Below are 26,082 nucleotides of genomic sequence, written 5' to 3' on the forward strand. Positions count from 1 at the left end.
TTCAAAAGAACAAATGACTTTAATGACATATGAATTGCTATAATATTACATTAAATACAATAATTATTTACATATATAAATATAATCTAGTACTATAAGTACATGTACAAGTTTATGTAAATATTTTTTTATTTAAACAATGATTTTACACAATATGTACTAATATGTCAAGAAATATTTATAAATACAAATGTCAAAATGGCCAAATTACATCTGTATTTGGTATAATGACCCATAAGAATTAAATCAAAATAAAAGGAGAATATATGGTTTACATATTATTTTTGGTATACCACATTTAATATAAAACATATTAAAGTAATTACCATGCCATTCTTTTTTTCATTTAAACACTTATTCTATGCAATATTATTTTTCTCAATAAATAAATAAAATACAAAATGGCCAAATATCATCTTAAATTAAATTATTAAATGGCATTTTAAATAACATTTTTTGTTAACTGTTTCTCACTCGCATCGCTATTCTAGTATATACTTCTTTGAACAATCATGCAACTTTGTATTGCAGCACTTCTCATGTTACTCCTTTCTTAGGATGAACTGCTGATGTTATATTCTCATTGGTATATCGCTTTGGATAAAAGAATCTGCTAATAGAAATGTAAATATAAAAATGAATGTATGTCAGTATATCACTTGTCGACAAAAGCATCAGGAGGTGTAATCATCCAGGTTTTGTGTCCATGGTGAGCATCTTTATTTGATGTCACAGATGAGACAGAGGAAAGTAAACACCATAAATCATTTGAACGCCTCAGTGAGGATGTGAAAGTTTTAGGATGTTTCATTAATACTTCCCCCCAACCCCCCCAAAATATAACTTAGAGATTTTAGGGTCTATACGATTTGGAGAGCAAACTGGAAAGTGTGCTCACTGCCACGCAGATGTGCAAGATCAGCACACAGTTTGTGCTCGATCGCTTTCTGTTCCACTGGGCAAACTCGCAGGTCACCAATCAATACAGTTATGATGACATCTGCCATTTCTACAAAGCCCCCTCACCGGCTCCCAGTATGCAGCAGCCATTTATATGCTATCCTGAGGTCATGGTCTTGTGAACTCAGCCCTTACCAGTGCACTCATGATCACGCATTTCCTGCATTATAAAAAGATAGAAAGAGAGCAGGAAAAAATCCACTGCAGGGTTGCAGCTCCAGCTTTGCTGATGCAAAGAGTTGCGATTGATTTACTGTACATGGCGTGGGCCAACCCTCTCGAAACCCCCTGTGTTAGAAGTTACCATAATGTCAGGTCTCTCGACGTGTAAATCAGGATTTAGAACGTATGGCGAATGGAACATGAAGCCTCAATCATCCTGATTGTCAAAACACTTCGTGGTCTGTCCAATATAATGTTGCACACCGCTGGTAATGTATCTCTCTAACTCCCAGACAATTGACCTCCTGGTTGCAATGGAAGCAACGATACACCTCAAACACCCCCTGATCTGGTTTCTCAAGATTCTGGTTTTGTATTTCAGTTTTTTTCGTCACCATCAGTACGAACATTTTCTTTCATTCAACATCCATCGTTTTTGAACTCACCTGACGAAATCGCCCACATAGCCTCATTAGGCGGATTTGGGCCACTGTCAGTGGCCAAGATGGATGGTGTCCGCACTACAAGCATAGCACACTGTAGTTTCAAAAAGGGTCACCCGTTTAATCCAAAGGAATTGAGGTAATTTCGACCCCCCCCCCCCCCCCCCTCAACCGCTACCCTCCCCCTTTTTTTAAGGAATGTCTTGACCAGCTGCTGTGGGGGAAGATGGTGGTGGGGGGGGTCGTCATAGTGGGAGTGTAGGGGGGTGGTGATGAGGCGCACACTGACCCTGGAGGTTGCGTTCCCCTTTAAAAGTCACGGCACACTCGGATACGCAAGGCTCATGCAGGAGCTGCTGCGGCAGTGGGAGAACACTGCTGAGCTGTGCAGTTTGTACTGCCAGTGAGCGCGCAGAGAGGAGGAGGGGGAGCAAGAGATAGAAAAAGAGAGAGAGAGCCAGAGAATGAGGCAGGGAGAGAGAGCGAACAATGTCATTCCATTCAGCAGGCAATGCTGCAGTCAACTTTACACTAACGGAGAAGAAGACACAGCCGCTTGTGCATCATCCCTGCAAGACCCGGTGAGGAGCGGAGGCTGAGTGAGTATGTGGAAGTTTGTCTTTCTATACAGGGATAGAGGACGCATGTTGAACTTTTCACCTGTACACAGGGGGTTCAGCTTTGTGGTATGTTTTCGTCCGATTGCAGAATTATTCACTCACCTGCTCTGAGGTCTTAAAGGACCCGTTTGCATTGACCTACATGATGAGTGGTCTTCTGCAGTCAGGCTACTGATGCTCTGGTTGTCATATCCCTAACAATTCCGGCCAGTCTTACTTATCAACTTAAGTACACACAGGTGTATGCGGGATACCAGCCAGCAAGAGCACTTAGCAAAGGAAGAAAAGATGCACTAGCTTGAATTAGGATTAGTCCCGGTACAGAACTGACGCCTGCAGACATAAATAAAAGATGTAGGCCAGACCTATTCAGCTTCAGGGTGCTGCACTTTTTGCTGTGTTGTCTAGCACGAAGTACTGAAGCTGCAGTTTGTCTTGCATCCAGAATGCCAGGAAGGGAAAGAGTTAAAGAGTTTGCAGCAGATAGGAAAGTGGAAGTAACGTTTTAGGACGGCCTGAGGAGGACGGAGCGTGTGTCAGCTAGCAACTGTCACCGCCATAGACTCCTAAGAGCGCTCGGACAGAAGATTTGGACAGGACGGTTTAGCCAGGTGCATAAGGGTCTCAGCTTCAAGTGTTTATGGACGTGTGTGTTTCACACTCTCGGTTGGACGTTGCAGCACTCTTGCTAACCGTCCCATCCGAGAACGAGAGAGAGTGACTGAAATAAAGCGGTGGGGGCATTCATAACTCTTTCACTGCAGGTATTTTTCTGCTTCAGGTTGCTTTCTCCTCAACTATAGATAATATTTACGTACTTGAACATGCGCCATATTTTTGAGACTTCCTGTTGCAATTCTTGTTGCATCTTCTTGCATCTAAAGTGAATGGTTACTGGAGCGTAAAGTTCATGTTTAGGCGCCTAGCGCTTTGAAATATAATAAGGTTATGTCATGACACTTTAGCGATTCGTGTAAATTGAAAGTTGAGCGTAGCGCTCATTACCAGCACACGAACCCTGCGATGATGAGTTCAACTAAGGTTACGCGCATAGCCCATCCATCCCCACTGAACGTTGAAGAACGGCCGCGTTGCATATATTGCAAGCTATAAAGCAGGTTTAGATCTGTATACAGCAGGAATGCGAGGAGTGATATATCACTGTCAGATCCGCTGCCTGACATCATTAGCAGAAACTGCAGTTTCTCTTGGCGCTCACCAAAGGGGGGTGGGGGGGAGGTCGCTGCTGCTCAGCCAAAAAGCATATTGCCGCACTCACCTGATGTTCTTAACACCCATCCTCCCATCTCCTCTTACTCTTCCTCCCCCATTCTCTCCAGAGATCAGCTTTGAGGTACAGAAAGACGTAAATGCATGAACCTTACCGTTTTTTCCCTTTAAAACGGCTAGTTCACCGTCACCTCGTGAAAAGTTACAGATTGAGAGGAGGATCGAGAGGGAGAGCGGATACCCTGCAGTGTCCTGCAGCACAGTTCCTGCAGTACTGCCAAGACGTGGCAGCAGCTGCAGCAGCAAGAAAGACAGGCAGCTACATGGTCACGTGGACGATGTGAGAAAGAAAGGCAGAAAGCAAGTTAACGGAGGGATGTTACAAGAGTCTATTGCTCTTGTCTAGAGTTTGGCAGCCCGGAGTGTGGATATGCCGTACTGACAGGATGAGAGAGATAGAGTAAAGACAGAACAGCTAGATTAGCCTGCTTACTCCACCACCTCCCCCCACCGAACCTAACCCCCCCCCAACCCAATGGTGCATTGTCCCGTACTAGTGCTCTAGTTCCGATGATGTAATCAATGCAGCAAGCTTTGATCTTGCTGGAGCAAGGATTCCATGCTTGCCCTCCAACCTCTCATAGTTTTGCAAGCATATTTGCACATGATGTTTAAGGATTTCCTTTATTTCAGTGGCATCTGCCAAGCTACTAATCTGCCAACCAATTAGAGCGGCGTTGTAGAACATTTCAGGTTCATGAAGGGATTTTTCTGATGACTCAAATGAAACAAGGCTCCAATGCAGCAGAGAGTAGGCCAGTGAGCACCCTCTGAACAGCCACTGCAGCATCTGTGTCTAATCAGTCAGCATCAGTCAGCCCTGACACACTAAACCAATAGGTACTGTACATGTCAAGGATGGAAAGAACTAAATGGACACCTCAGAGTGGGGCGAAACAATCAGAAGAGGGGTAAATGAGAAGGACGAATGTGAGCCACAGGACGGCGTGTGCAGATGGAAATGGAAACGCTGGCATTTGTGACTCTGTTCTTTTTATTGGTAAGGTCATCAGTATTGGACTGCTGCAATCCAGTGAATTGCAGTCCTAGTACTGTAACATACAGTGGACCAGACTGCAGAGAGAGAGAGAGAGAGAGAGAGAGAGGCCACAGTGTTACCTTTACTGTGGTGCTGAGCTATGCTGCTGCACTGCAACTCTGCCTGGTGATGAAGTTTCTCTAGAACGCTGTGCTCTCTGCGTTGCTGCTCTGGTGCCTCCCTTTAATTAAGGGTTTGTGTTTAATTGCTACATAAATCTGTGCTGGCTAATATCTGAGAAATCATTTGTGTGGATGCGTATTCCACTAAAGATTTGGGTAAGTGTAAATATTTGTGTAAAGATGCTCTGTGAAAATTTGATTCGATAATTTGATTAAGCGATGCATAAAGGTTCGTTTTTTGTAAATTAGATTTAAAATTTTAAATCTTTTAAAATATTTTTTATGTTGTCAAACTGAAAAAAAAGTTTTTATAAATGCATTATTAAATTATTATTATTATCTTCATTATTATTATATACAAATTAGTTTAAAAAATTATATTATTTTATAGTTATATTTATAATTGTGAAAAAGTTTTAATCGCTAAAAATGCATTATTCATTTAAATTTTTAATGGAGATTATTTTTACAGATTGTATTTTTACTATTTATATATATTTTATTTTTAAATTAAAAAAAATTGTATTTGCTTATTTGCTTAAATTTTATAAGTAGAAAAGTACAGACCTTTAATTTTAACTTTGGTGCAGTAAGAATTTGCCACCAGGGGGAGCAGTGCAGGGTCCTTTAAAATCTTCCACAGGGAACAAACTGAACTTGCTGCATGTCATTGACAAAAACTGATCCCCTCTACTGTACATGATTAAAAGTTACTGTATTAAGACATTCACTGCTGAAAACCTAGAGAGTTTTAATAGATTTATTAATTGTATTACAATTAGCTTTAATCCCATTTATGTGAATGGGTTGAAAAGCTTGTGCACACAAATAATTGTACATGTGAATGAAAGATAGTAGTTTTAACACTGTAAATAATACCCATCATGTTACTAAATATTCTTGACTGGCGTAGTTGTTTTCTTTCATCGTGTCTGTACTAGCACATCCTGTCTGAGTGGCTTATTCATGCATTGTTCTGTTGCGCAGTGACTGTCTGAACATGCTCCTGACTGTAAAGACAGTACAGTGACCTCTGAGAGAGAAGTATCTCTGATTTGTCCTGTCACCTCTGATGCTAAGTCTTCTCTCTTTGCTCCTCCTCCAGTTGTTGCTGCTGAAGCCCTAGAGCAGAGGGCGCTGTGCAGAGCACCAAGAACATGCCTTGACTTGTACCGGCTTGTCAGGAGGGAGTTGAGGCTTGTGGTCAGCACCAGAAACTGTATTTGCATTCTCATCCAAATGACCAGTGAAAGATGACAACTGCATACTATCGACTGGAGAATATTTGGATATTGGGACAGACAGAGCTGAGAAGTAAGTGTGTCACTAGGTGTAGATGGTGTAAGAATAGAAGTGCTTTTAGTCAAAATGCCTTAAAATGTCTTAAAAAGGAGAACTAAAACTGCATGATATAACAAAACTTGCTTTTAGAGAATACATCTTGAATTAAGTTCATTTATCTAATGTCATCTGCAATTTCTTTCTTGTTTTAAGCATAAGCATAATGAAATATGATGAAGTTTATGCTTAAAATGTGAAAAAAACAATTTGCCGATGGGGTCTAAATTTACTAAATTTATGTTTAGATATTTTTGCTGTAAAACAAGACAAAAATATGGATAGAAATACTTCTTTGTGTGTGTGTGTGTGTGTGTGTGTGTGTGTGTAAATATAAAAATGAAGGAAGAATATTTTGCTGTGTAACACAAAATAGATTTATTTTAATTTAGCTGCATTTAAACTGCTATAAAAGTAATCTGCACTGTCAAACTTTGTCATTGTCAATAGTTAAGTATTTCTATAGTCATTGTCATTAATTAATTTCTTTAAGAGACACAATCTTTCCACCTCTGTGTTGAAATGTAAGCTGATTTTTAGAGACATTATTGATAAATTGTTCAATGACCCTGCACTCATCAGCTCTGGTGCGCCAGCCTCCATCCGTGAACAAATACTGCTGACCTTAAAAATAGAGAAAATCGATCTATAGCAATAGAAGAATCACAGATCCCTTTGTGACTCAGTCTTTTGTGTTGTCCAAACACATATCTGAAATGATCGTATGGCAGACTGTATAAAGGGATGTGTTTTTGTCTTTGATTAAACAGTCTCGGCAGGGATATCCCCTCTCTGGAAGATCCCTGACTTCACCGGGCTAATCGGTCCTCTGATGACATGACCCCTGAGACGAAAGGTGAGAGGGCTTGCCAGTCTTGCTTTACGGACTGTCTGACGTCTGTACATTTATTTGGTGGTTACTTCCATAAACCAGTGGTTAACTCATAAGCACCTCTGCTGTTGCCAGAAGCATCAGTGTGCTGATAGTAATGTGTTTCACTGGCTGTAAGGTGGGCTGTGTGAATTATTAATGCTTTCTAGCTCTACAAATAGAGCTTGCATTGATCAACAGTCTCTTGGGTAAAGTGATATTGTTTAGGAAAGCAATGTTTCACTTTGTCTCCCCATATAGCCTTGCAAAGACTTGAGGTTCTAGCTTTTTTTGGTATACAAACTGTTTTTCACCTGTCAGTCCCCAAGACTTTTTTCCGGTTTTCCCGGTCTCTTCTTTTATTTAAGGATTTTTATTTTCAGTACTGTTGGATAATGAAATGCAGTGGTCCTCATCATGTCTATGAAAAAGGTTTGCCTATTTTTAGTCATTCCTCTTCTGAAATAATAGCTATCAGTGTCAGAACTTAACAAGGCCCAGGGCAAAAATGCAACTGAATGTGACAAAAATGTCTCCAAAATAGAAAATGTTATGAATGCCTATTTTTTATGTCTAATATTTTTTTTAATCTTCTGCTTTAGTCCTGCTTACATATATATATTTTGGTACAATTATTTTGAAATGATTATATAATAATAATATAATATAAAATATTTAATAATATAAAATAAGATAATATATAAAAATGTTGACAAAATATAAGGTTTTGATACACTCTCAGAAAAAAAGGTACAAAAGCTGTCAATGTGGCGGTACCTCTTCAGAAGGTACACGTGTACCTAAAGTCCATACCTAAAGTGTACATATTAGTATCTAAAAGGTACAAAAGTGCAGATTTTGAAAGGTACCGCCACAGTGACAGCTTTTGTACCTTTTTTCTGAGAGTGTATGGATGTAAGTTTATAGCTAATAGCCTAATAAATGTGCATTGTAAATTTATTTAAATTATAAATTCCATTTCAGTATTCAACATAAAAAAGTGGCATTGAGTGTATTTTATATAGTGTAAAAAATTATTTTCTCTCTTAAAGATAAAATATGAAAAAATATTGCCCTGTAGTGGTAAATTTAATTTCCGTTTTTTATTTATTTATTTAACTCTATTTATTGACTGTGGTTTCCTGTGACCTGTTTAATGTTATTTATGTTATTTTAATGTATTCTATTTTTATCATATTTCTTCTAACAATAAAGTACCAACTGCTACTAAAATCACAGAGGGCTAGCACAGTAATAATTTAATTAGCTGAATAAAGGAACAAACATGAGAAGTTTTGCTCAGTGACATTTAGCAGTACTTTCCCTTTAAGATGATTAAGTCCGAGGAATGAAATGACTGCTGTTCTATAGACAGAGTGACACAACCGTGGGAGAAAGTGGGTGAGAAAACAACTGTGCAGATAGTGGTCAAAACAAAGTGCTTCTTTTACAGAAACGTATCCAGATGTCCTGGAGAAGATAAGAGACCCTTTGTAAGCAGTAAGGTGAGTGTCTGGTCCTAGTTATTTAATATGTGTAACTGTCCTTGTTGATATACGTTCATCTTTATGAGATTAGTTTCAGTACTAACTTTACCTGCATTCTGATTGCTGACATTTATCTATTACATATGTTGCCAAATATATAGAAAAGACTAGATTTTAATGAGACAGTTCACCCAAATTCATAAAAGCGTATGACTTTCTGGAACACAATGGAAGATATTTTGAGAAATGATCAGTGGTTTTGTCTATACAGTGGATGCCAACATTATTCGAAATATGGTTTTTGTGAATTAAAACAAATGATGACATAATTTTCATTTTTGGGTGAACTAACCCTTTAAGAGATGCTATATACATTAGATGCCTAGATATCTAATGGATATCACTCCATTTAATTTAAAGTTTTAAATTCAGATTTTTCCGGTTCACAGGTTAACCGGCAAACCTTGTGACCCATAAACGCATGAATGTGATCTGCCAGTTAATGCAGCACCTGTGTATCTTGGTTCTGAAGTGTGTCAGAGGCATACAGGCATACGCCAGTGCCAGCTAGCAGGTGTGTGGGTATTCGCGTGTGTTTTTCCCCTGCTTCCTGAAACCCTGTATTAGCGATTACATCAGGCCCAAAGCAGCCAGGAATTCCTACCATCATGTGGCCTCAGCAAGCCGTCGGCCTCACGAGACAGACACAGGGACACAACACTGCAATTTAGCAACTGCAGCAGAAACCAGATCACGAGGCGCGTGCTTGTGTATGAGTGTGTGTGAGTGTGTGTTTGCAAGTGGGGGTCTGAATGCTTTTACAAGGCACTGCATGGGATATAATGATTTTCTGCATCTGTGCTGATTTGGGTGGCACACATGTGTCGTTCTTCTGTTTCTAAAGACCGTCAGACAGCTGTGTGCTCTTCCATGGGTGCGTGTGTTTATGTTTGTCTGTACAAAGAGCCGATCAGATTTCCTCAAAGCAGCATTCAGATGTGGTCTAATGATACTTGAACATGATGACAGAATTCAAAGCCTTTAATCTGATAATATGTACCAGTGTTGGAGATGTCATTTAGCGTGCATCCTGTCATGTTATATCGCACAAAACTCCAACACTCTGACGTAATATACACGTCCAGTATATAAAAAGCCAGCCAAGCAGGACTGACAGGTTGTCAAGTCTCAGACAAACAGAAATTCTGATGTATTTACAGTCTGATGGTTTATACACTTTAAAAAAAAAAAATTGGTAAATCAGTATTTCTGTTTTATGTATTAGTATTATTTAATATAAAATCTTAAAATTACATTTACTTGAGAAACAAACCTTCATTTTGCATTATGTATCTTTTGTTTTGTTTCAGTACAGTTCTTTAAAAAATCCTTTGTATAAGACTTGTTACATATTGCATTATGTATTTTTCGCTTTGTGTTTTAGTGCAGTTGTTTAAAAATATTTTGCATATTGCTTGTTACATCTTGCATAATTTTTTCTTATTAATCTAACAAATTTTAATTTCTGGAACAATTTGTGGAAAACGAGACGATAAATTTATATATATATTTATATATATTTGTGAAAATATTAAATTAATATTTAAAATAAAAAATGTAGTTTTAAAATAAAAAGCAATACAAATATACATTTATATATGAAATATATTTTATTTTATATAGACTTGTATTATATATTTTATATAAAATTATATACTGTTATATAGAAATATAGAAAAAAATATTAAAATGAAATATGTATATAACATTTATATCAGTATTTTAGATAACTGTTTATTTTAATCTAAATATATATAAATTAATATGGTTTATAAAACAATTGATATATAAAAACCTTTTTTGGGGGGCTTTTAGTTCTATACCCTCGGTGAGAAGCTTTCCACTTACTGTTTGTTCTACCTCGCAAACCAGTCAAAGGAATCCCCCCATATCACTATTCATTTCATGGTGTGTTAGCAATTTGTGTGAAATGTAAAAGCAAAGGAAGCTGCTTAAATGTTTTTTCTAGGAAAGCCTCACCCTGTTTCTGCCCCCCTCCCCCTTCCCATGGTGATGTCAGCATTCATGTGAGGTACTGTAGCAGTCAGTGCAGGCTAAAACAGTCTCATAATTACAGGTGTGTTTGCTCAGACTCAGATAACACAGAGGACGCAATGGAATATTGTATCAGCAGCTGCTGTAAAAAGGCTTCTCTGGTGCCTCTCGCTCAGACCGAAGAGCAAGGAACGAAGATAATATCGCATGCACTACTTAGCCCTCTCTTGACCTCAACCTGTTTTCATAGGCAAATGCTCATGCTTTTATAACTCGTCACCAAACTGCACTGCAGAAAAAAAAAGAAAAACAAAACCAGCCGGGTCACATTGCCCCTTATTGCTTCAATATGGGATTTTGAGCGTCTGATGACAGTGACTAAGCCTGGTGTGACACGCAGCTAACGCTGCAAGCACTTCTACTGCATTCGAAGACCCTGATCTGATTTTACTGTCACTTGCAGCCACACAACCATTTTTTTTCAGCACTTTCTTTCTCTCTTTCACTTTTTATTTCTCTTTAATTGTGCCTCCTCTTTTTCTTCCTCACTCTTTCGCTCTCCCACGCACACGCTAACTCTCTCCCACTCTCTTCTAAGCCTTCTTGCTAAGTGAGCAGAGGCCCTTCTTCTCTGGCAGAGCCCTTAGGAGAGAAGCTGCCTGCCCAAAATAGCTGCACTGTGGGGAATACCAACAGATAGGGCCTTCACACTGCTTGTGTAGGTGAACAACAAACCCCCCCGTCATCACACTCATAAACATATGACACACTCATGCAAACGCTTGTGCTCTTTCACACACATCCGTTCTGTTCTCACAGTGTCTTACTGGCAAATTTAGGCTGAACCCTTTGAACCTAGATTCGACATTTATTTGAGAATAAGTGAGTCACGGCTCTATTTGCGGCGTAGAGGGTGAGCATAGTTCATATAAGTAATAAAGGAAGGTATGCTCTCACCTCCCTGAGGTGTGGTGGCCTCTCAAACTCTTTTTTTTTTGTAAAAGTTCAGTCTTTCTCTTTCAGATGTAAGCTTTAGAGGCTTGTTTACATTGGAAAGAGCCTTAGCAAGCTAGCGCTACTGTCGAAAAGTGTCGTAAAGTGCTACGTCAGTGTATCCTCAGAGTTTCTTTTCATCTGTCTTGTGATTATTAAAGGTAAGTGTTATGGGTTCTGTCATAGGTTATTGTTAAAAGCTAACCTGGAAGTTAATGCCTTTGTGTGTCATGCAGTTATGATGAAATGACGTCATATGGAAACTGTGATTTTGTTTTTGGTACTTTTTTTGGTTTTGGTCTACTACCATCAGTTATACATTGTCGTCATTGTCCTTTTGTACTTTGGTTTAATTTGTCAGTTGCACTGCAAAAAAAATAAAAAAATGTTGTTTTATATAAAAATGAATTTTAGACATTCTTAAAATGATTTTAAACATATGTTTTATGCAAAACCTTCCCTAAATTAATGCTATAAAAAATGCCAGAGACCTTGATTATTTCAAGATAACTTGTTTTGTTTTTTTATATAAACTACCTTTTAAAAGTTTGGGTTCAGTAAGTTTTTTTTTTTCCTGCATAAAAATAATACTTTTATTCAGCAAGATTAATTTGATCATTCAACCGATTAAATGTAACAGTAAAGACATTTATAATGTTACAAAAGATTTTTATTTCAAATAAATTAAGGAGTCCTGGAAAAAAAATGTATCACAGTTTCGACAAAAATAGTAAGGACCACAACTGTTTTCAACACTGATAATAATTAGAAATGTTTCTTGAGAATCAAATCAGAATAATTTCTGAAGGATCGTGTGACACTGAAGACTGAAGAAAATTCTGAATGAAAAACAGACTTAAATTATTTTAAAACAGAAAAGTTATTTTAAATCATATAAATATTTCACAATATTCCTGTTGTTTGTAGTGTATTTTGTGATCAAATAAATGCAGTATTAGTAAGCATAAGAGACCTCTTTCCAAAAAGATTTTACTGGTCTTACTGACCCCAATTTTTTGAACAGTAGTGTTTATACATGATATATATTTTGTTTTGTTTTTTATGCTTTATTGTTTTATTTATTATATTTTATAATGTATTATAATTCTATAATATATATATATGTTATATATATATATATAATAGAATTATAATATGTTATAAAATAAAATAAATATAATATATAGGTATTTGTTAATTTATACAAATATATACTTTATATATTGTAAATGACCATATTTTTACCTAACAAATACTGATTGAGAAAATAATTTTCTGAGGTGTGAACGCTGTCATTCCCTGTGTTATGTCACACAGTTCTGTTTTCGCATGCAGTGGTGGTGAGGTGTAATAAACTGGAAGTATTGGATTTTTTCTGTGTTTTCAGGAAACCTCTCACTTGTCATCTCTTGGAAAGTGAAAGCAGAACAACGGCTTATTCTTTAAGGGGAAATCTACCTCTGTCCCTGGCTGTCATACAAGTACTGAGGACATTCCATGAGCAGAGTGTTAAAGTGTCCAGAGCTCACCTGCAGGAGATGGCAGAGTCATATACTGGAAGCCTTTAGTCACCGACAGCTGATAGTGATGGAAGGGAAGAGAGCGAGTGAGGGATGAGGGCTGCTGTTGTGAGTGGTTCTTTGGCAGTGTCTTAGCTGGTTGTTGTGTGGAGTGAGAACGAAGCAATCAGCAAGTATACTGCCGCAGAAACTCGTCACCTTGGGAGGCCCATCCATCCGACCCCGCTTATACACTCGGCTGCCCACCTGCATTCAGAGGCTAGAGAGAGACAAGAAAAGAGAAACCTCGGTCTGTACTCATTATCAAGCTTCTCTACCCATTCATTCTTCTTCTAATTGTGAGTGTCAGCTTTTGTTTATTGGCACCGCTGCTTAAACACTTACAGCGACTTGAGTGTTCCAAGCAGTGGCGTAGCCAGAATTTTAATTGGGGGGGGCATCTTAAAATGAGGGGGCTGCTCTATATTACATGTAGGCTATAATGTCAATATTAAATGTGCGCATTTTCAAGTGTTTGCACCGCGTGTGGAAGCAGAATGGCAGCGTTAAAAATAAATTTTATTTTTAACATTATTCTGTTTATTTTTTTCATTATATTTATTGTGAATAACCTCCTGTTCTTGTTCACAGTATAATGACATTCAATCATTGCACGCAATCACAGAGAATATAACTCGATTAAGATGATCAAACTTATTTTTAATTATCGTCTATGGGCTGGAAATATTTCTTTATTCAAAAAATGAAAAATGTGAGCATTATATTTAATACAACAAGTTTATTCATGAAAAATGTTTTTAGCTTTGGCTAATTCTAATGCTTTTTAATGTGATATGTTGTTTGTATAGTTTTCTCGCAGTTCTGTAATGAAATAAGGTGATCAGACCGTGAAGAATTGCCTATACACATTCAGTATGCCTCGCACGCTCCTGTTTAAGTCAAGAAATACACATCGGGATATCTTGACAACATATTCCTTGGTTTCATAATACTAATTGTTGTAAACTGAGATTGGTGTCTTTAGAAGACGTATCTGTGCTGAATTCATGTGAACAGCCCCACGCTACTATTAGAATCTTCCACTTTTCGAACGCAGAAGTGTGATAAAGGCTTGAAAGGTTTTTTTTAAGCCATCAGAAATCTGACATGTAAATGAGGGGGCCTAGGCCCCTCGTGGCTACGCCACTGGTTCCAAGTGAAAGATTGCTTCATGCTTACAGTATGTTTGCTCTTTTTTCCATGACATTACTGTCATAGTTTAGATCAGTCTGTTCCTTTTCTTTCTTCTTCCATGAGATCAGGAGTGAATCATTGAAGTGTTGTTGTGAATATCAGCTGACCAGATTTCACAGTTTCAGTATTGGTATGACATGGTGTGGCCTGTTTATACTTGGCCTATACTTAGCTTACAGTCTGATGACATATTCGTATTGTGTTGTGATGTGTTTATGTATAAGTTTGACAGTGGCCCAAAACATTAATCATATGATAAACCAAAAATACCATTTACTTTTCACTTATATACTAAAACAAATAAAAATAATATATTTGTGAAAGAAATATTTAAAATTCACTTAATTCAAAACTTAATTTTGTAATATTTTTGTATCATTAATATTTATTTTTTAAAATATACTGTAACAAAATATATAATGATTCTATATAAATGCATTTTTTTTATCCAAATAACAATAAAAACAAACACATTTTTTTTTTTAAATTGTCATTATTGTCATGTTGTGTTATTTCTCTATTTCTGGTGTATGTTTAGTCTTTAAAGCGGTTTTAAGTTGAGTTTCATTTTCAGGGAATTTCATTAGTGTTTGGGTTTCGGTTGTTGATCTTCAAAAGGGCAGTTTGTTCAGGTGAATGAAACGCCTGACTGTAACTCACTTGAGGTTTTGATGTAATCACATCAGTGTGGCAGTAAGTTTGAACTTGTCCAGAAAGCAGGAAATCAATTTAGTAAGGTCTTTCACAATGTATTAAAGCAAATTTTTTAATCATAACCTAAAAGTGTAATTATAATACTGCGAAATGGAGTATCACAAACATGTTAATGTTATTTTAAAAGGTATGTTAAACACCACGTGTGTGTGTGTGTGTGTGTGTTTGTGGTTTATGAAGACACAAATTTGTATAATGACATGGGTATGACAGAGGTATTACAATATGAAGGTGGTTTATGAGGACACTGCCTATGTCCCCGTAATTCAAAAGGCTTAAAAAACATACTAAATGGTGTTTTTTTTGAAAATCTAAAAATGCACAAAGTCTCCTGTGAGGGCTAAGTTTAGGTGTAGGGTTGGTGTAGGGCAATAGCACACACAGTTTGTTCAGTATAAAAACCATTACGCCTATGGAGAGTCCCCATAAACCAACGTGTGTGTGTGTGTATAAAAGAGCAATTAATAACGTATTGAATAACGTAAGATATTTGTCCGATTGGATCTTGGCAGACAATGTCAATTACATTTTTTTATGCACAAAACAACAATGTGCATGATAAATGCCCAACTCCCAACAAACGTGGTATGTTGTTTCAGTTGTATGGTTAACACAGACAGAATGTATTTTGCATTTTATTATAGATTATCTCTTGAGTCTGGATTGTATGTCAGTGGCTCCGGAGTTTAATTTACATGATCTGTGATAACAGATTCCAACTGAACTTGAATATATCAGTATACAAAATAGATGTTTTTACTTAGTCCTTCTCAATTATATTTTAAATCAAATTACACAGCATACAATACAATAAAATATATTACATAACATAAATGTATTAAAATATTGTATTATTCAACCGTTAAAATATAATGATCCCCTCTGCTGAAGGCTTCGTCATTTATACTCACTTTTAAAAACTTTTAGGCATCTTCACACCTTACTGGTAGAATTTAGGAATTTGTTTAATTAATTATGTATGCATTGCAGAAGAATACAGAGTGCTGATGTCATATTTATGTTGGTGATGTCTGTCAAGCCTAAGGGTATTTTTGAGAGCAAATAAAAAATTTGAATTGTAACACTCGCATGGAGTAATGAGAATAAGCGAGTGAAATTCCTCTAAATAACACTCTGCATGCACTGCTCACAGAGGTGATGGGAAGAAAACTATAGGTTGTCTTTAATGGAGGATCAAGCAAAGCATTGATTTTTTTTCTCTCTCTTCTCCACTTTCTTCCTCTCTGCCTGAAATAAAACGATGCACCACATTGGGACAGAATGCTGCAGTTCTCCAGGAAACAGTAATCTCAGAAAACATTACTGCTCTACTGGTGACAGTGTGATAAAACAGGATGCATATACCTAAAATTAATCCTGGCCTAAATAATAGACTAATAGACACAGAACTCCACTGTAAGCTGAAATATAGGCTTCTTCTAAAAAAAATTCTGTTTTTTTTTTTTTTTTTTGACAAATCACCATCTCTCTCTCCAAATACTTTCATTACGATAGATCAAAACTAATGATAAGAGGTTAAAAGAAAAGAGACCTAGATCTTGAAGCTTGATGGAAGTTCACACTGCTCCATCTAATGGCGTATTATAGTGATTGCATGTAATTCATTGTCAATAATTGCTTGCACACCTCCTTTTACCAAACTCTCAGTTCCATTTGGAATGTTGGAATGCAGTTGCATCTGATAATATTTTCTAATAAGTATTAGATAATAATAAGTTTCTTTTAATAAAACACAGTAAGACTTGTGTCGAGTAATTCATTGTTTTTAACGAATTGGTTCCATATTGTTATTAATTTTTATTGTATTTTTTTTTAACTTTTTTTTTTTGGTTCAATATTATTATACAATGTCCCCATCTACTTGCGTGACGTTGGGTTGAAAACCAACAGAAAGAGTCACTAAAAGAATCAGTGAACGATTCTGTATGAATCTTTTTAGTGTTTTGAATCAAAGGATTCACTTGATGAATCACTCTCAAACTTAACCTTCTCAAACTGTTAAACGTAGCTTAGATTTCAAGACTGGGACACACGTTTAGTCTGTTTTCTAAAGTCAGTCAGCCGTATAGTAACAAAAATGGACACAAAATTCAACATGTTTTGATTTGTTATTGTCAAGACATTGTTTCACTGCCTCAGCTGTTGGACTGGCTCTTGTAAAGCCTCATACGCCGCTGGATCTTAAAGCCCGTCTTGTTTTTCTGGGTAATGCTTTGTCAAGGGAAAAGTGGACTGGAAATCTCTTCGGGTTAACTTACAGGGGAATTCGATACTTTAAATAAGGCTCGACTTTACCGAACACCGAACAAACAAACAAACGAGGCGTTGGTAGATTTTAAAGTCTTAAAAGAGAAAACTATGGCCATGACGAACCAGACCGAGGTGTATGTTTACGAACAGGTTGTTATCCTGACATCCTGTGTACTTTCGTTTTTTGGGTCACTTTTAATTATATGCACATATGCAAGATGGCACGATCTGAGAACTACACCGAGAAAACTGCTCGTGTATCTGTCTGTCACTGACCTTCTGTCTGCACTCTCTTACTTTTACGGAGTTTTGAGGATTTTTGACTCTGATTCTGGGGATTGTATTGCGCAAGGAGCAATTTCCACATTCGCCAACACAAGCTCATTCTTCTGGACCGTGGCTATTGCTATTTACTTATACGTTGTTATTGTGAATTCCAGCCAGAGACAGGCCGACAACTTGGTGCTGTATTTTCATCTTATCAGGTAAACTCTGCAAAGCATTTCTTCGCTGCCAGGAAATTCTTAAAGGAACAGTTTACCCCAGTAAATATTAACTGAAATATCCTTTTTTAAACTTTCAGTGGTTGCTTATAGTGTCAATTAAACTATTTTTAACATTCTTTAAATGTAATGTTAATTATTATGTTTATTAATTGTATAGTATTTATTAAATTAGTTTACGTCTAGTTCCTTTACATAAAATAAAATTCACAAAATTATTTTACATAATTCCTTCCATTCTGATATGGAATATTTGTACTTTTCATAAATATTTTTTTTTAATTTTTGAGATTTTTTTTAATTTTTGAGATTTTTAAATTTTTGAGATTTTTTGAGTCTCAAATCTTAATGTTGCAGGAATAAACTGTTCATGTGCATATGCCATGCTTGTACAGGTAGACAGGAGATTATTTCCTTATTTTCCATATATATATATTTTCTATATAGATATTTTGCCTTCAGAAACATATCCTTTCAGCTAAACTAAGAAAAAGGATGTTAGACAGTGAGTGGTCATTAACTTTAATAAGGATTCTGTGAAATATGGGAAAGGTTTGGTTTTGCAGCCTGTGGATGTCTGTTTGCAGTCTGATCTTGTGATTTGTGGTTTGTGTCAGCTGGGGCATTCCTTTCGCCATCACTGTGGCAGCCCTGTCCCTGCACAAGATCGGCTATGACGCCTCTGAAGTGTCTGTTGGCTGGTGTTGGGTGAACATCCAGTCTGAAGACCATGTGCTGTGGATGCTGCTCACGGGAAAGATCTGGGAGTTCATTGCCTATGTCACACTGCCAGTCCTGTACATCCTTATAAAGATACACATTCACAACGCAGTAAGTCCACCGTGGCTCATCGCAGACAGTTTAACATTACAACTTAGCAGAGGTTTGCATGACATTTTCATAAACTTATAATGTGTGCAACGGGCAAGTAATTTCTGGAACAATTTCCAGAGCTAATGTATCATGGAAATATCATAATATCATAAAATAGTGATAGGCCTGGAAATGTCATGGATATTAATAAAATCTTAAAAGGTCATGGAAGTTTTGGTCATCAATAGGTTTTACAAGTTATGCCGAGCTATTAAATATTTCAAAGGCTACAAATTATGAGTGCAGCATAAACAATTTTTTTTTAAGTAATTTGGATAAGTTATGGGAATTAACTGGTAAAAAAAGGGGGTGGGAACCCTATTAACCCCTTCAAATAATATTAAAGACCAGCCCACATTCTGCCCACGGGAAGTCGTGGCCTAATGGTTAGAGAGTCGGACTTGTAATCCGAAGGTTGCGGGTTCGAGTCTCCGGCCGGCAGGAATTGTAGGTGGGGGGAGTGAATGTCCAGCGCTCTCTCCACCCTCAATACCACGACTGAGGTGCCCTTGAGCAAGGCACCGAACCCCCAACTGCTCCCGGGCGCTGCAGCATAAAATGGCTGCCCACTGCTCCGGGTGTGTGTTCACGGTGTGTGTGTGTGTGTTCACTGCTGTGTGTGTGCACGTTGGATGGGTTAAATGCAGAGCACGAATTCCGAGTATGGGTCACCATACTTGGCTGAATGTCACTTCACTTCTTGTCATAGTAACCACATGCTGTAGTGATGGGTGTGTATAGTTATGCTGTTTCCTTGCAAACATTTGGTTTGAGGTTTGCCAGCCACTTTCAATACTCTTTTAAATTGATAATCAGCCAAAAAAAATATGTCATAATTTACACTACAGTTAAAAGTTTGGCATCTGTTTTAATGTTGTTTTTTGGTTTTTTTAAAACACTCTTAGGCTGACACCAAGGCTGAACAGTAATATCATGAAATATTATTACAATTTAAAATAATTGGTTACATTTTAATATATTTTAAAATGTAATTGATTCCTGTAATGGCAAAGCTGAATATTAAGCAGTCATTACTTCCATCTTCAGTGTCACATGATCCTTCAGAAATCATATTCTAATATACTGATTTGGTGGTTAAAGGGATATTTCACCCAAAAATTTAAATTTGATGTTTATCTGCTTACCCCCAGGCAGGGACGGACTGGCCATCTGGCAGACCGGGCATTTTCCCGCCGGGCCTATGCATCTTCTCATACCATATTTGTCTGATCGGCCCATAAAACTCTTAGCAGCCTATAGTTTTTCTGCCTAAATAGTTGACGGCGCTGTGGTCTTTGCAGCTGTTTAATGTATTTGTCAAAAAAAGTCGGTTTAGGATTTTTTCCCCCCCAGACAGACCGGCCCATGAGACATTTAATCAGCAGCCCATTGGTTATTTTCTTAATTGACATTGGGCTGACCCAATCACATCTTTAAACAACTCCCCTTTTGGGCTCTCTCGCGCGCGCTCTCTCTCTCTCTCTCTCTCTCTCTCTCTCACACACACACACAGTGGTGTATTCAATATTGTAACGAAGTAATAATACAGTACTTAAGTATTTTTTGGGATTATCTGTAGCCTACTTGAGTTTTTATATTTCAGACAACTTTTACTCCACTACATTTCCTAATTAAAACGTATACTTTTACTCTGATACATGCAAACAAGTGCGCGCACAATCGCGGATGATTCATTTTCCACTCAAAGTGGAGTCAGGGGTGTGTGATATACAGTATATCTTCTGCAATAATAGGGTAAGTGTTGTTGTAATGATGTGTGATCTGACATTATCAAGTAGGCTATATCATCAAATCACACACAGATTGCACGCACTTGATTTATTAATGTATTAAAACTCAAAATTCCAGGCATTCTAACTTATAGACGGGAAAAAATGCTTCTGTATGTTTTTTATATTTATATAATATAGTTAACTTCTATATCTATATCACACAAAGGGTACCGTTTTTCTTCAGATATCAGCATGAACACATTTAATAATCATTTCATACAAGTTCAGTAAAGCAATAAGGGACTTACATTTTAGACTTATTGCTTGTTTTTGCTCAATTTTGCCCAATAAAATAGTTCCAAACAAAGATCACTGCACTGTTTTGCGTCTCTGAGCAATGGACGGTGTACTTATTTAATGAATAAGCTTTTTGAACGAATCGGTTGAATGAATGATTCAGTGATTCACTCATTAACACAGTCAAATGCTCTGTTCCTGAATGAATCAGTCGTTTGAATGAATCGGTTGAATCTCAATGACTCACTCATTAATGGTCACTTTCTGTCACCAAAGTTTTTGCTGTCACATGTAGCAGTTTTAATTTCACTTTTTTTTTCATGTTTTAAATTATTTCAAATGCCAGTATTCAACGTTTTATGTTAAAACACAACATTAGGCCTATTTATGCATCTGTAACTGCAGTTTAAATGCATCCATGTCCCCTCTGAGATACACAAACTGTGTAAATAAAGTACCGGATGAAGTGCTTCCTATTCTTACCCAAAAATACAAAATGGAAGAAAGAGCTAAAACTGAACACAATCTTGCTACTAAAGCTGTATGAATATTTTTTTATATATATATTTATTTGCTTCTTTTCCATTTTGCATTTACTTGTACTTTTACTTTCAATACTTAAGTACATTTAAATATCAATAAATATCATATACTTTAAGACTTTTACTGAAGTAATATTCTAAACGAAGACTTCAACTTCTTGCAAAGTAAATTTTTGGTAAGATACCTGTACTTTTACTTGAGTATGGCTTTCGGGTACTTTATACACCACTACACACACACACACACACACACACACACAAACACACAGGATGCCTTATGCTTTTAAATGTTCATCCAAGGAGTTTACAAATTTGACTAAGTAAGTTTACAGATAATTTAATGCTATACTATGGAAAACAGTGATCACCTGATCAACAATTTATCATGTCTCTTCCCTTTCTCCCTCAAACACACAGGCACACACAAGACTGATGTCATAACTATATAGGCCTATAGTTTTAGGATTCATCAGTGTGGATTATAGTTTTATTATATTAATAAATTAAACTTTTTAGAAGTTTTTAATGTGTCAACTCTCACTGTTTCCTACCTATTATTATATGGCTTTAGTGCTTTTATGGAATAGGAGCTGGTATACATATTCAAGGGCGTGCAAAGATGGGTAGTATTTTGATTGTATGTAGTGGGGGCCGGTCTGGGCCAAAATGCCAGGGCCGATTTTTTGTCCCAGTCCAGCCCTGCCCCCAGGGCATCCAAGATGACTTTGTTTCAACTTTGTAGGTGACTAGGTTTCCGACTTGTTTCAACTGTCCTGAGCGAGTTCACAACAGCCGGCGCGTGACGCTTCAACGTGCTCTGGCATAGTAGACGCATGCGCAGAAGCGATCTTAACAATGAGTCATGTATCCACCTTATTCTTCAATGCGGAAGTAAGCTGTTTTCTGTGAATGTTTTCAAAGTTTTTTATTATAAATGTTGAAAAGAGAAGTTTGTAGTTCTTTGGCTAATAGAAAGCTCAAAAGAACAGCATTTAAAAATGGTAACAATTGTCTTTACTGTCACTTTTGATAAATTTAATGATCATTCTTTAATTCTGGATTTACTCCCTCATGACCCTCACTTAATAAGAATTTCCAGATTCTGGAAGATAAATTCTTCAAACAGTGGTACAAGAAGATGTGGTGCTGGTTCCTCAAGAGTCACTTATCTGTTCATAAAGCCTATGAAAAATCAGTCTTAATGTATTTCACAACACTTCAGCATGTAATTCTTATTAAGTGAGGGTCATTTTTGGGGATTTTTTACCCAAGCAAAGTCCCTGAGAACTGACACGTTGCACTTCTGGAGACTCCAGGAAGGTTGCAGTTCTGGAAAATGGTGGCGCTGGAGACTAAATGGTTCCTGATAGTTTCTCACCTATTTCTTAATTATTTTGTAGTTAATGTGTCTTTTCTTCTCCACCAGTTTTTTCTGACCCTGCTGACCCAATGAGCATTTCGCTGGCCAATGGTCATGCCCTAGCTTTGCAAATTCTTATTATTGCATTAGCATTGCATCCTTCTCATGGGCATTCAATACATTTTTTACTTTTGGTCTGAGTTAAATCTCTTTTTTTGGTTTATTTTATCTGTAAAAGAAAACTTGCTTAATAATTCGGCACACCTGAATATAAGGAGTTTTTGACTTCCAGCCTTCATGGACAATTATATATCACTTATACATGATTAAATACAAAGTCAATTGTAGTTATTAAAATTGAAGTGGTTTGGAATTGGTAAAATGTTCTTGGAAAAAAAATATGACCAGAATATCAACTTGCCTAATAATTTGGCACACAGTGTACAGAATAAAAGCATTAATTTTATTCATTTAAAAAATCTTATAGACCACAAACTTTTGAATGGTAGAGCAGGCAGCCCATATGACTTACTTTCTTCTATGTCAGAATTTTTATTTTAGGTGAGCTTTTTCTGTAAGACTAAAGAATGCTGATCCTTTTATGCCTTTTTTCTCTGTGATGTATTTAAGCATGTGGCCCTGTCAGAGTACCGTCCCATCCTGACCACCAGCCCTGTCTCTCACTCGCTGTCTTCCATGGCAGACAGGAAGCTCACCCTCATCCCCATCATCTTCATCATGCTCCGCATGTGGAGCACCATCCGCTTCCTGCTCCTGCTGACTGACTCCAATGCAGGACACAACCCAGTGCTGGTCACCTTGCATGTGAGTCACCCGGTTCCACTTAGTTAGCCCGAAATTAACTTAATTTACTTCCATCTGAAGTCTCATTCATGCGGTTTATTTGTATACTTCATCAAAGTCATTTATCTGTACTTGCCTTTATTGCATTCGGCAACCCACTTATTCTGATTTCATTGTATTTAATAGGGAATTGGAAACACATTTCAAGGAGCGGCGAACTGCATCATGTTCGTGCTGTTTACTCCCTCGATTCGATCACGACTGGCGGCTCTGCTGTGCTGCAGAGGTCAGGACAGACACCAGCAAACAGAAACAGTGTCCCAGAACAGTGCAAGTGCATATACACCTTCACACAGGGAGGAAAACACCAACCCCCAAACCTGGGAGAACAGTAAGAGGTAAAAGCTGCTAGGATCCTCCATCTCCTGCAGCACATTTAAATCTATTTGAATGGAGTGAAAGCTCTGACTTTACAGCTCTCTGTTGTGGTTGTTGGAGTTACATCAGAGCGTTACACTCAGCCTTCTTGTTTGACCAAGCGCCTTCACGGATTACAGGGGACTGCGGTCACATGCACAAAACCCGCAGAGCATGGAACACGCACTTTCTGCTACCGGTTTAGCTCAGCACTTTAGGCGAGAGGCTTTCTGTCTTCCAAATCTGTTTTCATTCTGCTGCCGCAGATATCTCATGTTCATTTAAATAGAAATGAGATCTGTAGCTCAGGGGAAGCGAGCGATACAGCAGTTTATTATCTAGTGACCAAAATGGCAAATGTACTGTGAAGTGTTTTTACAAGGGATTTCTTCCCTCTTTCTCCCAACAAAGCATCCTTAATGCAATGTTATTACTTTACATTACATTTAATATGTATTGTTAAACCATGAATTATGTGTATTATGTGCTGGATTTATATGTACAAATATAGAGTATTGATTTTGCCCTATATGTATGTATTATGTTATAATCTGTTATAATTCTTTTTTCACTTTTCTCTCTATAGTCACATTTATTGTTATTTCACACAATGCCTTAAAAATACCTATGACATAATGGGGAAGAAGTGCCTTTTAATATTTGTATATTCTAAATTATGCAGTTATGAATTTGTATTATAGTTATATTTTATCAACATATCAATTAATTTCAATAAAACGATTCATTACCTGTCAGATTCAGTTTTTTTATTTTTTTTATACTATTATTCTCTTCATAAAAATTTTTAATTAGCTTTTGTTTTTATATTTAAAGTTTTCTTTTTGTTTGATTTTTAGTATTGTGTGTGTGTGTGTGTGTGTGTGTGTGTGTGTGTGTTGTCATTTTTGTTATTTCCATTTTTTTTTTTTTCCAGTTAATACATTTAGTGCTTTAATTTCCCAGCTGGATTTTCCAGTGAAAATTACTTTGAAAAATACTTTTTCTCTGGAAAATCCAGCTAGGACATTTTGATCAAACATTGCAAGGTCAAACACGTTAAAAATGAAACATTTAAACATGTTAAATATACAAAGATGAATAATTTACAATAAGATCAATAACATGTATTTGAAAAGATTGAATTTTCATTTCATGCTGACCTTATTTATTTATTTAAGCTTTTACATCCACAAAACAGTCAGAGGTGTCTCCCATCATGAACACTCTTTCTTGGCCATAATAATATATATATAAGGTTATGGAGAGAATCTGCTTGGTAATTATCCGTAAATTATTAAATGATTGCGCCGGCACATTCCCTCAATCCTTGACATTCAGTTGAGTCTCACTTGACGTTGGCTAATATGCATTTATAGTAGAGCTGAGCTGTATAATAATAGCTCTAAATATTTGATAATACATGCTTATAAGAGACTTATGCCAGTTTCACCACAGTGAGGATACAGAGCGACTTCTCCATTATCTCAGCATGATATCAGATCTGCTTTCAGTTAACAAGAAGAGGAACTATTCTGAAGATAGCTGGGAAAAGGGCACAAGCTGAATACAATTGGAAATGTTGTGCTGATTGGTTATGTGAGCTGAGGGAAGAGGATGTTGTATATATACCAACTCTTATGGTATTGCTAACCCTGAGGCAGTATCAGTTGACAAACCAGTCCTATGAGCAGTGGAAACTGCAAACAAGGCTCAACAGTCAGTTTTGAAGCATGCATCATTAATTTTGGCATTAACACAAGTGCAGTGTAATGTTTTACTGGCAAGCTGGGACAGAAAATTTTGGTTATTCGTTTTAGGGGCTTGACACTTAAGCACATTATTAACAAAAGTGTCAGAAAACTGATTTACTGCATCATAAACAGAACATTTATTGGATTCACATTCATGTATTTTTTTTGACAATGTACTGTGGAGTTGAAAAGGTTTGTGTGTGTGTGGTTTAATCTATAGTAAATGTATTAAAATTTGTAATGGTATTAAATGCATTTTAAAGTTTCAAACTTTAAGTTCAGAATATATTTTCAGAATTATTTTAATTAGCCTACATTTATTTAATTCATCATGATATGTACTCTGAATTTGATAATTTGTAATTCAACTGAAATTCAATCTTAAAAACTGAATGACATTGTGTGTATAGACTCAAAGATAATTTTCATATTAACATATACCCCCACCCCCCATCACATAATAGCCTACTTACCTTTTCTTGAACCTTTGTTCACTTCAGTGTCCAATGCTTGGGTGCGTTACAGCCTTTAGTGGATGTCTGCAATGACTGCATATCACTGCAGAGGACAGCCACCTAAATGAGAGCTTTTTTAAACCCGCACACACAGTCCTGACTGTGAGGACACACACCTCACCACAATCCCCAGTGGGGTGTTCAGCCCTCGACCTGCTGAAATAAACAG

The 26,082-nt window shown here is 36.9% G+C and overlaps 1 protein-coding gene across 1 annotated transcript; it reads left to right on the forward strand.

Annotated features, from left to right (window-relative positions):
• Positions 1-16,785: 16,785 nt before the first annotated feature.
• LOC306860826 (G-protein coupled receptor 157-like) lies at positions 16,786-24,401 on the forward strand. Its single transcript, XM_079402772.1, has 4 exons — positions 16,786-17,603; positions 18,239-18,452; positions 23,057-23,251; positions 23,417-24,401. The coding sequence occupies exons 1-4, from the start codon at positions 17,227-17,229 to the stop codon at positions 23,630-23,632; spliced, it is 1,002 nt and encodes a 333-aa protein (XP_079258898.1). The 5' UTR covers positions 16,786-17,226; the 3' UTR covers positions 23,633-24,401.
• Positions 24,402-26,082: the final 1,681 nt, after the last annotated feature.

This window comes from Barbus barbus (genome assembly GCF_936440315.1).
Source record: "Barbus barbus genome assembly, chromosome: 41".
Lineage (NCBI taxonomy): Eukaryota > Metazoa > Chordata > Actinopteri > Cypriniformes > Cyprinidae > Barbus > Barbus barbus.